General features: G+C 41.3%; 1 protein-coding gene across 2 annotated transcripts in view; it reads right to left on the bottom strand.

Moving 5' to 3' along the window:
• TAMM41 (TAM41 mitochondrial translocator assembly and maintenance homolog) overlaps positions 1 to 9,204 on the bottom strand; it is a gene marked incomplete at its 3' end in the record, with an annotated part of 53,423 nt that extends 44,219 nt beyond the window's left edge. For both annotated transcript variants that reach the window (XM_079795732.1, XM_079795731.1), the window contains exons 1-3: positions 8,873 to 9,204; positions 5,864 to 6,046; positions 3,137 to 3,229 (exon numbers count right to left, since the gene is read on the bottom strand). In XM_079795732.1, the coding sequence (XP_079651858.1) occupies positions 3,137 to 3,229; positions 5,864 to 6,046; positions 8,873 to 9,007 (411 nt within the window). In that variant the 5' untranslated portion in view covers positions 9,008 to 9,204. The remainder of the gene's footprint in view (positions 1 to 3,136; positions 3,230 to 5,863; positions 6,047 to 8,872) is intronic.
• Between the last annotated feature and the right edge of the window lie 4,346 nt (positions 9,205 to 13,550).

Genomic DNA, 13,550 nt, shown 5'->3' with positions numbered 1-13,550 from the left:
TCTCACAATTCTTTCCTAAGACATTTACCCATTCTTTTTACTAAAATACTACCAACTCTTTCTTTCCATCAGATCTGTTCATTTGATTAATATTTGCTGCCACCTAGAGGTAAAAATAGTTTGTTTAAAGACAGTCATCTTGAGAATGGTTAACAGGGATTTCCACTAGAAAGAAACTAAGAGCAGGAGTTGGTGGAAGAGTTAATTCACCCACTTATGATTTTTGATTTTTTTTATCATGTGTTATGGCCAACACTTTCAAATGATTTTTAAAGATATCCTGATTTTCTTTTGCTAGAAGCTTAATAAGCCTGAGGTATAGTCATTGTTATCAATAACATTTTCTTCGCCAAGTTAGCTGAGAAATGCCATTTTACATGATATAAATGTAGCTGCTACTATTTGTCTTGAATTTTTTTTATTTTATATTTTATTGATTTTTTTTTTACAGAGAGGAAGGGAGAGGGACAGAGAGTTAGGAACATCGATGAGAGAGAAACATCCATCAGCTGCCTCCTGCACACCCCCTACTGGGGATGTGCCCGCAACCAAGGTACATGCCCTTGACCGGAATCGAACCTGGGACCCTCCAGTCCACAGGCCGACGCTCTATCCACTGAGCCAAACCAGTCAGAGCAAATCTTTGTTTTTATATTACCAGGATATATGACATTTAGATAAAAATCTGAGGTCATTTCCAGTCAGTAGTTACATTCTGAGATTTCATGGCATTTTTTAGCTTTCTAATGTCAATTTAAAAAAAAAACATATATATATATTTGCTAGCTGGTTTGGCTCAGTGAATAGAGCGAAGGGCTGCGGACTGAAAGGTCCCAGGTTTGATTCCAGTCAAGGGCACAGGCCTGGGTTGTGGGCTCAATCCCCGGTTGGGGGCGCGTGCAGGAGGCAACCGATCAATGAATCTCTCTCATCATTGATATTTCTCTCTCTCTCTCCTTCCTCTCTGAAATCAACAAAAATATAAAAAAGAAATAATATAAAAATATATATGTATATTTTTTATTGATTTCAGAGAGAAAGAGAAAGGGAGAGAGAGATAGAAACATCAATGATGAGAGAGAATAATTGATTAGCTGCATCCTGCACGCCCCCTACCAGGGATTGAGCCCACAACCCGGCTATGTGCTATGACCAGGAATCGAACCATGACCTCCTGGTTCACAGGTCGACGCTCAACCACTGAGCCTCATCCGTAGGGCCCTAATGCCTATTTTTTTTTTAATTGAAATATTCCAAGCACAAAACACAGTACAGAGAATAACAATTTCACATTCATTATCTCATTTTATCTAAAAATAACTCTGAGATGGGCAAGAACAAAGGGAAATGAAAAATTTTTTCCTGGGTGTCTACTAAATGCCAGGAATTTTAGATCTAGGCATTTCTCAAATGTCTTTTGAGGTCAGTGTGATCAGTCTCATCCATAGATGATGATGTTTCAAGGCTCAGAGAGATAAAGGCACTGGTACAGGGTCACATAGGTGAAAATATCAGAGTTGCGACCCAAGAGATGTGTCTAATTCTAAAATGTCTGGTTCTTTTCTAGTATTACTATTCTGCTTCCACTTTTCAACACCTTCTTGAAGTAGGCAGGGCAAATATTGTTGTCCCCATTCTACAGATAAATTATTAGAGGTTCAGAAAGATAAAACAAGTTGCCCAAGTTCACATAAACACCTAACAAGTCGCAGGAATGAATAAGACACAAGCTTTTCATTCCACATTCATTTTTCTTCCTGTCAAGCTACATATTTTGTAAATTAAAAAACCTGGAAAGAAAATTAATATTTATAAATTTTCAACATTTATTTGCTTAATTATGTGCTTTACTAGTTAGCTAGACTAGAAATGAGAAATTCATCTACGTAGATATGAAATTATTTTGGTAAGCCTATTGTTTCTGAACTTTACAAATGTTTTTACTGAAAATTTACATACAGTAAAGTATACAAGTCTAAGAGATACAGCTTGACAAATTTTTACATATGGATATATCAATGAACTATTGCCTTTATCAAAGTTTCTGAAAATTTTAATGAGCTACACCCTTAAAATTTTTTTATACATGGACTTTTATTTATTTTCCTTTTTATTGAATTTATTGGTGTGACACTGATTTTAAAAATTATATAGGTTTTAGGTGCACAATTCCACAAACATCATTTAAATTTTAAACCCAGATGCTAGGCCAGAGAATCTTGACCGCCCATGTATATCAATAGAGATTTTTATGACACAACCAAGTAAGCCAAGATTGTATAAATCTCTCTCTGAATTTTTGCCATAATTGACAAAAGGAGAAGCAGCATAGTCACTCTTATGGGAGACATTTAACAACAATCCATGTACTGTCTTTTAGGGCCTGAGACCCTCTGACAGCACAAAGAAAAATTTTCCTTGCTGTGAGATTGGCACCTGTGATTATGTCACCTAGTTCTCAAACTATGAAAAGACCTTTTCTCAGAAAATAGACTATATATCTGCAAGAAAGGAGAAACATGACATTTGCAAATACAAGTCAAAAGTTCAAGTCCTCTCCACTTTTTTCCTGTTTCGTTTATTTTCTGTTTCTATTGAAGCCCAGGGAGACACTACCCTCTACAGCCTCCTCTAGCAGTATCCCCAATTAAGGAAGGACACGACGACAATATCTCACCACTGGCCTGAGGAAGATAATAAAGGGGATTAGAATCCATTCCCCTCAGCAGAACTACTTGGTTCATTCATTTCTTCAACAAATATTTGCTGAATGATTACTATGTGCTAGGCATTGTCCCAGGCACTGCTGGGATATATCAGTGGACAAACAATGCCCCATGACACATTCGAGAAGATAAGGTGAAGCACTGGGCATTTCTTCTACCATCCTCTCCAGCCCAAAAGGACTAATTTTGAGCCTGATCCATCCAGACAATTGAAGAATCTTCAGAGAGAGGGCAGGAGTAGTGTGGATAATATCTAGATATTGTTTGGCAATGAATTCTTAGAGAGGAAAGGGATTCTGAAACTTGTTTCTATTTCCTGGAGTTCCATCTCATTGCAATCAAAGATCAAAGTAAGGTCAGGTTCAGAGAGGAGAGGTCTCCCTAATTGTGGCAGCCAATAAAACACTCACTGGTTTTTGGAGTCGTCCAGCAATGTATAAGTTATTCCAGTTGAGGAGATCTTCAATCAAAATACTAGTGCTAATAACCCCATATTTGATAAGCTGGAAAAGAAAAGAAATGGACATGAAAAGAAGCAAAGGACCATATTGTTGTTTATGCAAATGCAAAATATAAAGAAATACATTTCTGCCCAGAGTAGTACCTTGATTTCCAAAGCCACTCAAAATGCCTACTTTGTGAAAACACCCATCTCTACCAAAAATTTTCGCAAAGGATACGTTTCCAAGACTGATTTGTCCCCTCAGGTATATGAGATGACATGACCACTATTTTAACTCAGACTCTTGTGATGTTAAAAGGCAGAATGGCTCTTAGAGGCTATCTAGTACTGGTCCTCAATGAACTGGAAATAAAATATTGGTCCTTCACCACAGACAGTTTGAGTAGCTATAATATATTTCATGCTTCTCCCTTGAGAAATAAGAAACCTGAGGCTCAGAGAGGATAAATGGCAAGCCCAAGGTGGCACCAGTAGCAGCAGAGACAAAACTAGGTCCCTGAATCTTAGTCTGGGCTTCCAATGTTCATTTCACCACAAAGTACAAGAAATTTTGTTTATAATTACAAGTTTTTACTGACATCCTTTACATGGTAAATTTCTCTTTCACTATGGACTATTCTAAACACTTTTATAATTACAAAGCAACATCTAAATATAATACATCTCTATCAGTGCTGAACATGGAATTATGGTCAAGCTCATGCCACAGTAATTTGCACAAACTCTGAATGCAGTTGTTCCAGGTTACAAAACCCCATTTGTTTCAACAAATATCTCTGGCCTCATTCTGCTGAACTTCAGTATCCCAATGGCCTTCTCAGGCTACAAATATCTAAGAAGTAGCTAAAGAATTTTAATTAAAAAGTACAATCCCTTTGGCATATAATTATGCCCAAATATTTGGTTACTGGAGCTTTTAATATTGCTTGAAACTACTAATTAGAGATAGGCTCAGCATAATATTCATTACGGGCAAAGAACAAAGCTACGTGCTTGGCATAACTAAAGTGCACATGGAAGGCTGTGCTGAATAACCTTCCCTCCACTCTAGCCACAGTCTTGCGGGAAGCCTTCTTGCTGAAGGCATGCAAAAGCTGGGAGGTAATAGAAACACCACTGGCCTGGAAGTCAGGGGCCTGTCACTGCCTAGTTGCCTGAGCTTATGGAAGTTATTTTCTCTATGAACTTTGTGTTTTTTTTCATCTGAAAAGTGCAGGTGGAGCAGGATTGGCCCTCAACCAAAAAGGTAAATTCAGGGCCCAAAGGTTATGCAGACATCACCAATAATCACAGCACTCCTTCCTGCGGAGTTCAGATAGGTCTTCAAAATCCTGCCCAGTTCAAGTACTCACCCTCCTGGCCTTCAAAGTGTGGCCCACTGACCAATAACATCAGCATCACCTGGGAGCGTGACAAAATTACAGAATCTCAGGCTCCATTCCAGACCAAACTGAATCAGAATCTGCATTCAACCAGATCTTTAGGTGACTGCACATCAAAGTATGACTGCTCTAAGCAATCAGCAGCACTGAGCAGAGTTGGCACAGCTGGTAGAACCCGTATGTCATCCTTAGCCCAGCTTACCTCTAGGAGATTGGATTTAGTACCCGGTGGTCTTCTTAAGTTGGAATCCTGCCTAGTTCTTGGCAGCCCTCCTAGACATTGGGCTCCTTCATCTGAAAGACAGTCCAGCAGGGTTCCTGCTGCTAGACAACCCTCTGCCGGGATCCGGGCATCTTACCTGCTCTCCAACAATTCATCATCAAGTTCCACCCACCTGCTGGCACCAAGAGGTTCCTACTACTTGGCATGCTCCTAAATACCTATAATATCCTCTTCACTTCCAGATTTTTTCTGGAAGAATGTCAGTCCTTCCGTATAGATAAGATTAATTTCCACTCTGGTCCTTAATGGGCCACTGACTAAACCATTGGTTCTCAAAGTGTGTTTTCCAGACCAGCAGGAAGCTTGTTAGAAAGTAAATCTTTTGCCCTAACCGGTGTGCCTCAGTGGATAGAGCATCAGCCTGTGGACTGAAGGGTCCCAGGTTCGATTCCAGTCAAGGGCATGTACCTTGGTTGCGGGCACATCCCCAGTAGGGAGTGTGCAAGAGGCAGCTGAATCGATGTTTCTCTCTCATCGATGTTTCTAACTCTCTATCCCTTTCCTTTCCTCTCTATAAAAAATCAATAAAATATATTTTTTAAAAAAGAGAGTAAATCTTTAAAGTACTCATCACAAGAAAAAAAATTGTAACTATGTGTGGGTATGAATACTAACTAAACTTATGGTGATCATTTCATAATATATACATATATCCGTGTTGTACACCTAAAATTAATACAATATTATATGACAATTATATCTCAATTTACAAAAAAAAAAGTAAAGCCTCAAACCCTACCCCAGACTTACTGAAACAGAAACTCTGGGGTGGGGCTCAGCAATCTGTGTCTAACAGGCACTCTAGGAAATTTCAATGCACATTAAAATATGAGAACCACTTGGTCAAAGGCAAACAATAAAGCCAGTCATTAAGCCAGTCACATTTGACCACCTTCATCTAGCAAGAGCTTGAATATTTCCTGAGGGCAAGAACATACATATTTAGCTAGTATTCTAACAACAAAGGTTAATAATAACCCAAGAGAAGACAAAGGCCGAAGTCACTTACCCTATTGTCACACATGATCAATGGATTGTAGTAAACTCCAGCGCCATAGTTATTCTGGATAGTGGTGATAATCTTGGGCCCCAAAACTTTTAGGAAAGAGTAATGGCTCCGATTTTTCTTTAGGTTCTTTGAATGCCATGCAACAGGGTCATCTACTGTGAACACAAAGTCCAGCATGGCTTTCTGGGAGGTGAAGAAAAGAGAATGATTTTAATTTTAATTCCTAGAAAGGCACCCAGATAACAGTGGACAGTTCTAAAGTTTTACGCCATTATGACTAATAAAAGAGCTGGGATTTTCAAGAGAAATTTAAGCAAGTCTCTGGAACCAATCTGAGCTTTGTTTTCATCAATACACATAACAACAATGCTTATTTAACATGTACTGTCATACCAACACTCTTCTAAACACTTTATATATTATATATAAAATACATATTATATATGTGTGTATATATGTATATATAACATATATATATATATATATATATATATATATATATATATACAGTAACTCATTTTATTCTCAAAACAAATCATACAAGGTAGGCACTGTTACTATCCTAAGTTTTTGGAAGAAAACCACAAGACACAGACTAAGTTCCTTGCCCAAGGACACATAGCTGGCGAGCAGCAGATATAATCTGGTTCCAAATCCTGTGTGCTGAACCACTATTCTACCCTGCCTTTCATATAAATGCTGCTGAATATGCTCCACTTTTCTTCCAGATGAAATAATCCATGGATAAGCTCTATACAGTATTATGTAAAGGGAAATGTTAATTTAACTCTCACCCATTTGCCAACCACTCACTGAGGACCTACAATGAGCTCTGATAGATCACGAGGTAGTAGTAAAGAGGTCAAAGTCTACGGAGGAAAAACAAATCATTCAGTAAATGGATTTGATAGAAGAATGCAAAATGTACTAATTTCACTCAAAATTGGGTCAACAGGAAGGAGAAAACTTCCTATACAATTACCTTTTTCAAGACTGATAATCTGAGTCTTAAAGAATGCGCAAGAGTTAAAAGCAGGCCTGGTGGAAGTATGAGGAAAAGCACAGGGAAAGGGACTCCTGTGGGAGGAAAACACTCTGGGGACATGAGAACTGGGCATGTTCTGTGTGCTGCATTTACTAGTAGTTTGCTATGGCTGGAGTAGAAGGCAGGCAGGGGAGTGGTGGGAGATGAGACAAGACAGGGAGGCTGGATGCCATAGTAAGAAATTTTCCTGCAGAAGAGCTCCCTGGAGGGAGGGGAAAATAAAGGCTGGGAAACCACATTGGAGGCCAACTGCAAGATTCCAGGTGAGGAAAGAAAAGACACTAAGGCAATGAAGGGTATAGAGACGGATCTGACAGAGACTTAGCTGTTGGAATCTGCAAGACCTATTAACCTGCAGGAAATGAAAGTGCGGGAAAGCAAAGGAAGGACCTTTTCTTGGAGGGAATTCTACCTCTGCTCAAAGGAAAATTTTCATGGAAAAATGAAGAGGTGGCTACAGAATCAGGAGGCTAAGGCCTGCTCTGGGTTTCCCATAATGTGACCCACAAAAAAACTGGATACTTAAGATTTCAGGTTAACATGTTTTTTTAAAATTGTATAATTATGTTATTTTTTTAAAAAAAATAACTAGCCTATAATAACCTATAATTTATAAACTTATAATCTGTAATTTCTCATATGCTGTCAGTTTAAAAAAAAAAGTATTACTTAAAAACTGTTATAGCCTTGGCCGCTGTGGCTCAGCTGGTTGGAGCATCGTCCCATACACCAAAAGGTTGCAGGATTCCAAGTCAGGGCACATACCTAGGTTACAGGTTCGATCCCCAGTCTGGGGTGTTCAGGAGGCAAATAATTGAGGTTTCTCTCTCTCTCCCCCTTCTCCCCCTTCTTCTCTCTATAAAATCAATAAACATATCCTCCGGTGAGGATTAAACCAACAACAAAAATTAGTATAGGTAGGAAACAGCAAATCCCAGCAACAATAGAGATGGCCAGACAGATTACAGCCAGGTATCCAAATCCGCACACTTCGATTTCCTTAGTTTATTGAAGATGACAATGAACTGTTGGGCTGTGTAAGAACTACAGCAAATAGAAACACAGATCAGAACAATTGCACACACAGAAAACAACTCTATTTGGACATTTGTTCCTTTTACATTAGTTCAGCAAAAGCTCTAAAGCCCAGATAGAAAACTCTGTTTAAATGAAAAATATGTGCCTGTCCCTCTTCTGCTGTCTCGAATCTTGTCTCCACCTTGGAGACAAGCAAACTTTATTTTCAGAGGAAAATCTGCAGTCACAAGGAAAACTGTACCCTCACTGCTGTTGTGCTCAGCCAACGCCGCAGGGCAATAATGCCAAATCCTAACTAGTTTTGGTAAATGTCCTGAGCATGGGTAAACACACTGGTCACCCACTAACTTTTGCTTAGTTGGCTTCCCTGCACCTGTCCCGGCCCTTACAACCAGTCCCTCAGCTTCCTGAAGTCAGGAAGATCATGTTGTATTTTCTCCTACAGCTATAGAGGTGTCCCTCTCAACCTTGGCTGCGCATTAGCATCACCGGGGAAGGCTTTGAAATTCTTGAAGCCCAGGCCTCCCAGCTTCTCCCCCGCCTCAATTCCATCAGAATCTCCGCTGATGGAACCCGGGCATGAGGGTTGTTTTTTTTTTTTTTTTTTTTAAGCTTCTCAGGGAACTCCAGGTTCAGCCAAGGTCTAGAACACGGAGCTAGCACCTGGCAAATATTTCTTTTCTGCCGTCTTGCCTCTGCATCAGCTTTTTCCTCCACATTAATTGCATCTCCTGCTCTAGACGGAAGTGGACTCGCTACTTGTCCTAAAAACTCAGCTCAGACTAGGAGCACTTTCACACGAAGTCTGTCCTCCGTTGGCTGAGATGGGCAGTGCGCGGAGCAGACAGGCAGCTCTAGGGCTCTGGGTGGGGATGAAAGGCGGAAGGGAAAGTCGTGCGAACCGGCCGCCTCCGGGCCGGGCTCACCTTCTGGTTTGAACTGGGCCCCGCCTGGCGGTACACCCCAGAGCCATAGGCGAAAGCCAGGCTCAGCTCCTCGGGGAAGTGAGACAGGATCTTGCGGAAGGCCACCCCCGAGCTCTGCAGCGCCTGCAGCGCCATGGGCCGAGGCTGGGGCGCGGGCCCGTGGCGGAGCAGGGCAGAGGGCAGCGGGGCGGGGAACGAACACCCGGCAGGGGGTTAAGGGTGGGGAGATGAAAGACGGCGACCGGCCTGAGCGCGGGAATTCTGGAGCCGGAGACACGAGCAGGAGGGACCAGCCAGAACCGGGGGTGCCGGTCGCACCGGCCAGCGGCCAAGCCCAGCCACGCCTCCGGCACGCACACGCGCTGTAAGGGCGCAAGAGAAGGCGCCCGCCCGTGTGTGAGGGCGCAGGGGTTTGCGGAGACCCCTGGTGGCCGGAGGAGCTCACTGCAGGCTGGGGGACAGTGTTGTTGGCTAATGGAACTGCTTTTTTTGCTCTCGCCTCAAACCACATTTTAATAAATGACTATAACATCGTGCGTGTGTATGGCAGGAGATTTTTTTGACGAGGTGAATTTTCACATAACAAAATTGTACACGTTACCACGTAGAATTCAGTGGCATTTAGTGCATTCATCATGTTGCGCAACCATTATCTGTAGCCAACAACGAAAGTGTAGATTTTCAAAGTTTAGGAAAACACAAATAAAGTTAAAACCCTGTCCAATCCAGAGACTATCACTGTTAATATGTGGCTGTGATTTCTTCCCATTAAAGCCCTTTTCAAGTCCAATGATGGGTATGAAAGTGCTCCATAAATGGTAAAGGACTACACCTATGTCCTCTCATATTTGTATTGAATATTAAGGGTGGAGAAGAGATTCTGCCCCTTTGCCTTGGGGTGAAAGGCATCTTGCTGTTGTATGGGCAGCTACATTAATCTCACAAAAAGGTGCATTAAGTGTTTCCTGTGAATAAACATGATCCCAGGTGAAAGCTCACCTCTTTGTGTAACTAGAGAAACTTGCTTAGGATCACAGGGCCATTCAGGATGTAGTTTGACTTCCAGGACAGAGACTTTTCAAATACTCTTCTTTTTCCTGCGTACACTGCCTCTCAAAAATAAAAGAAGTAGTAACAGCTAGATTTTGATAATGTCGATGCATTTCACATGAATATTTCATTGAGTCCCTCCCCTCTGCTGTCCTGCGGGAGGCAATTATTGCCATCATTTTAGGGATGAAGAAGCTAAGTCGGAGAGAAAAGGCAATGTGGTTAGGATCACATCAGCTTGTGGCAAAACTGGAGCTAAAACCTAGGTCTGGGTCCACATCCTACAATTCTACTATGTCCTGGAAGTGTTTTGAGCAGGGACCTCAGTGTTGTGCTCAAATGTTAGCCTGAATTGGAATGGGAAAACTGTTACCATAGTTTTACTATAAACTAAAGACTCCTGGCCTGGGGTGATAAAGGATGGGATGGGATTAATTCAATTTGAAAGATGATTATTTGAATTCAAACCTAAACCTGGCACTGAGATTAAGTGCTGAGGATTTGAGATACCTTGCAGGAGCTCAGGGTATGTGGAGGAGACAGACAAACCAACCCAGAATATAAAGTACAGTATGAAGTTGGGTTCCCAACACCCTGCAGGACCTCTGATGAGGGAGCGTTAATCAGTTCTGGGTGTGCAAGGAAAGAATGGAGGAGATTTCGCAGTGATGGCATCTGAGCCAGGTTTTGAAGGATGAGTAAGAGTTTATCAGGCAGAAGATATCAGGAAGAAGAATTGATAGGACACAGTGACAATAATAATAAATGACATTTGTTTATTTATTTACTATTCCAAGACATCTACCTTTTTCCATCATTCCAAAGGCCCCATGAAGCAGGTTCTTCAAGAGTATCATTTTTCAGACTAGAGGCCCGGTGCACGAAATTCGTGCCTGGGAGGGGGGTGTCCCTCAGCCCAGCCTGCACTCTCAGAGAAGGTTTGACTGCCGGTTTAGGCCCAGGATTGATCCTGGGCCTAAACCGGCAGTCAGACATCCCTCTTGCAATCTGGGATGCTGCATGCACCAGTGACCATACTTTTCATACAAGTGAAAGGCATCTTGCTGTTGTATGGGCAGCTACATTTTTTTTTACGCTGATTATAAAAAGTAGTATATAACATGATCCTTCTGAGGCAGTAATACCATTTCCCCCATCTTATGGGTGGAAAAACTGAAGCAGAGAGAAGTTAAGTAATTGGCTTTGTCACACAGTTATAAGTGTCAGAATCAGGGCTGACCACAAAATGTGCAAGCCAGAGTCCATGCATGTCATCGCTGCATCATCCTGTTTTTTCAGTGTTAGAGTAGCCTAGCCAGTTTTAATTTTAAATCTAAGAGACTGTTCCCAATATATAGGGTAGGGTCCAGTGATCAGGGCCGATCTGCGGGGCAATAGGTGGGTGGGCGATCGGGGGGTCCCCCACTGGTACCTGCCTTTGCTGGTGGCCTGGTGCCACCTGCTGGCCAGCCCTGCTCATCCCCACCCCCCCCCCCATCGCCGCCCCTAGTCGCCTTCCTCTGGGGGGGGGGAAGGGGGGGCCTGACCAGTCATTCCCCTGTTCGGTCGATTTGCATATTAGGGTTTTATTATATAGGATGAAGAAACAGAGTGCCTAAAAGGAGAAGCAAATTTCCAAAATGCACACAGGAGACTTTAACCCAGGGCTCCCAAAAGCCGAAGGCCAAGCTATTTACCACTTTGTTTTAGTGACTTCTAAAATAGGCAGCTTCTGAGGCAAGAGAAAGAAATGAGATGTCAGCTGGTTCTGTTCCATCAGCCAAGGCTGAACAGCAGCAGCAGTAGCTGAAGGGACAAGAGAGACCAGAATAAGTGCTGCAGGAGGGAGACGGAGTGCGTCTCAGCTTCTCTCTATGAGCAAAACCATTCTGGTTCATTCCGAGTAAATATCACCCTTGCCCGACTGCCAGAATCTGAAATGCATTTACTGCAGGATTACACTGAAACCTTTCACCCAAAGATAATGAATAAATCTCTACCAGCCATGTTATGTTTTCTGCTTTCCTCCCTTGCGGTAATAATTCAACTTTGTTTTGTTTTCCCCCCTCTCTTTGCAAAAGTAATCCATGCTTATAAAAATGTAAACATTACAAAAATATGTATAACCATCCCCCCAGAGATAGTCTCTGATAATCTTTGATACATATTCCTCCAGATGTTCTTCTATGAATATGTAAACATTAAAAACATTTTTAAATGGAATTGTAGGATAGATGCTATTTTTGCAATTTGCTTTTTTTTCCACTTAACATATCAGGGACATCTTTCTGTGTCAGAATATATAGATCTATCTCATTGTATTTATTAGCAGAAAAATTTTTTAAACTATGGATATGCCATCATTTGTTTAAATATTTTCATGTTGACAGATACAGAGTATTTCCATTTTCATACGTGCAAACAATGCTACAGTGAACATCCCCTTATACATAGACCTTTGTGTACATTGCAGGATCAAAGTGTCAGCACATTGCTAAAATCCCCTCCAAAAGATTGTACCAAGTCCAGCCCTTGATATACATAAAGATTCTGCAATGTTTCTCCATTTTTCAGGCTTACGGGCTTTCACACCTAATTATCAGTCATTTTCACAAACACTTTCCTTCCTGATAATGCAAAATCACCAGCTGGAAAGTTCCATCACATTCCTGAGTGCATTTGCTTCTCTCCAGAAAGAGGCAGAAGCAATGTAGCAGAGAACACATTTGTATTCGCCAGCAGAAATCTCCCTGCTCCTAGCAGTTCATCTGCTCCTTTTTAAATTACTGTGGCTTGTGAAGTTAGAAGCTATTAAAAAGCCCTAGTGTTCTATATAATCGCTTTAGGGTTCTGTTGGAACTCTCATACCAATAAAATAAAAATGTTAGAGAGCCATTTTCAAATACAGATAAATGCCATTTTATTTGAGTAAATATGGGACCTCATTTTTCTGATTTATCCAGCTGTTGGCTTTGTATTTCTTAACAATGACCTTGTCAGGCAAGGCTTCACCAGGAGAATGTTCACCTATTCCATTCTTTAAAAAAAAAAACCCTGTAAAATCTCTATAACTTTTATGCCTGGGTTTTTCTTCTAATCAGTTTTAAGTGAAGGACAGAAAATGTTTGAGGGGGAAAAAATTGAAGCTCTATGGTTCTTACAATTAACCACATGTTAGACTGATGGAGGTGAAGGAGAGGGATCTTGATTTCCATCTCCTCAGAGAAGGGTCATCCTGTCGCATCAGTCCATTCTCGGTTGATTGATGTGTCATAACTTGGCCAGACTGAGAGAACCTTTAATACATCTTTAGTCTCCGAGGTATCAACTGGGTTTGAATCTGGGCCCCAGGAGTTCATAGCTGTGTGACCTTGGGCAAGATAACTGAAGCTCTTTGTGCCTTTTTCTCCCCATTTGTAGGATGATCATAGATTGCTAGGACAGTAAAGGAAATAGTACCTGGAAAGTATATAAAAGGGTGCCTGCCCCAGAATAAACTCTCAGTAGGTGTTCTCCATCTTATTTAATTCTTTTTTAAAAAAAATATATTTTATTGACTTTTTACAGAGAGGAAGGGAGAGGGATAGAGAGTTAGAAACATTGGATGAGAGAGAAACATCGATCAGCT

Source organism: Cnephaeus nilssonii (genome assembly GCF_951640355.1).
Source record: "Cnephaeus nilssonii genome assembly, chromosome: 17".
Classification (NCBI taxonomy): domain Eukaryota; kingdom Metazoa; phylum Chordata; class Mammalia; order Chiroptera; family Vespertilionidae; genus Cnephaeus; species Cnephaeus nilssonii.
The sequence above is the reverse complement of the archived record's forward strand: the minus strand, read 5'-3'. Positions and strand labels throughout refer to the sequence as shown.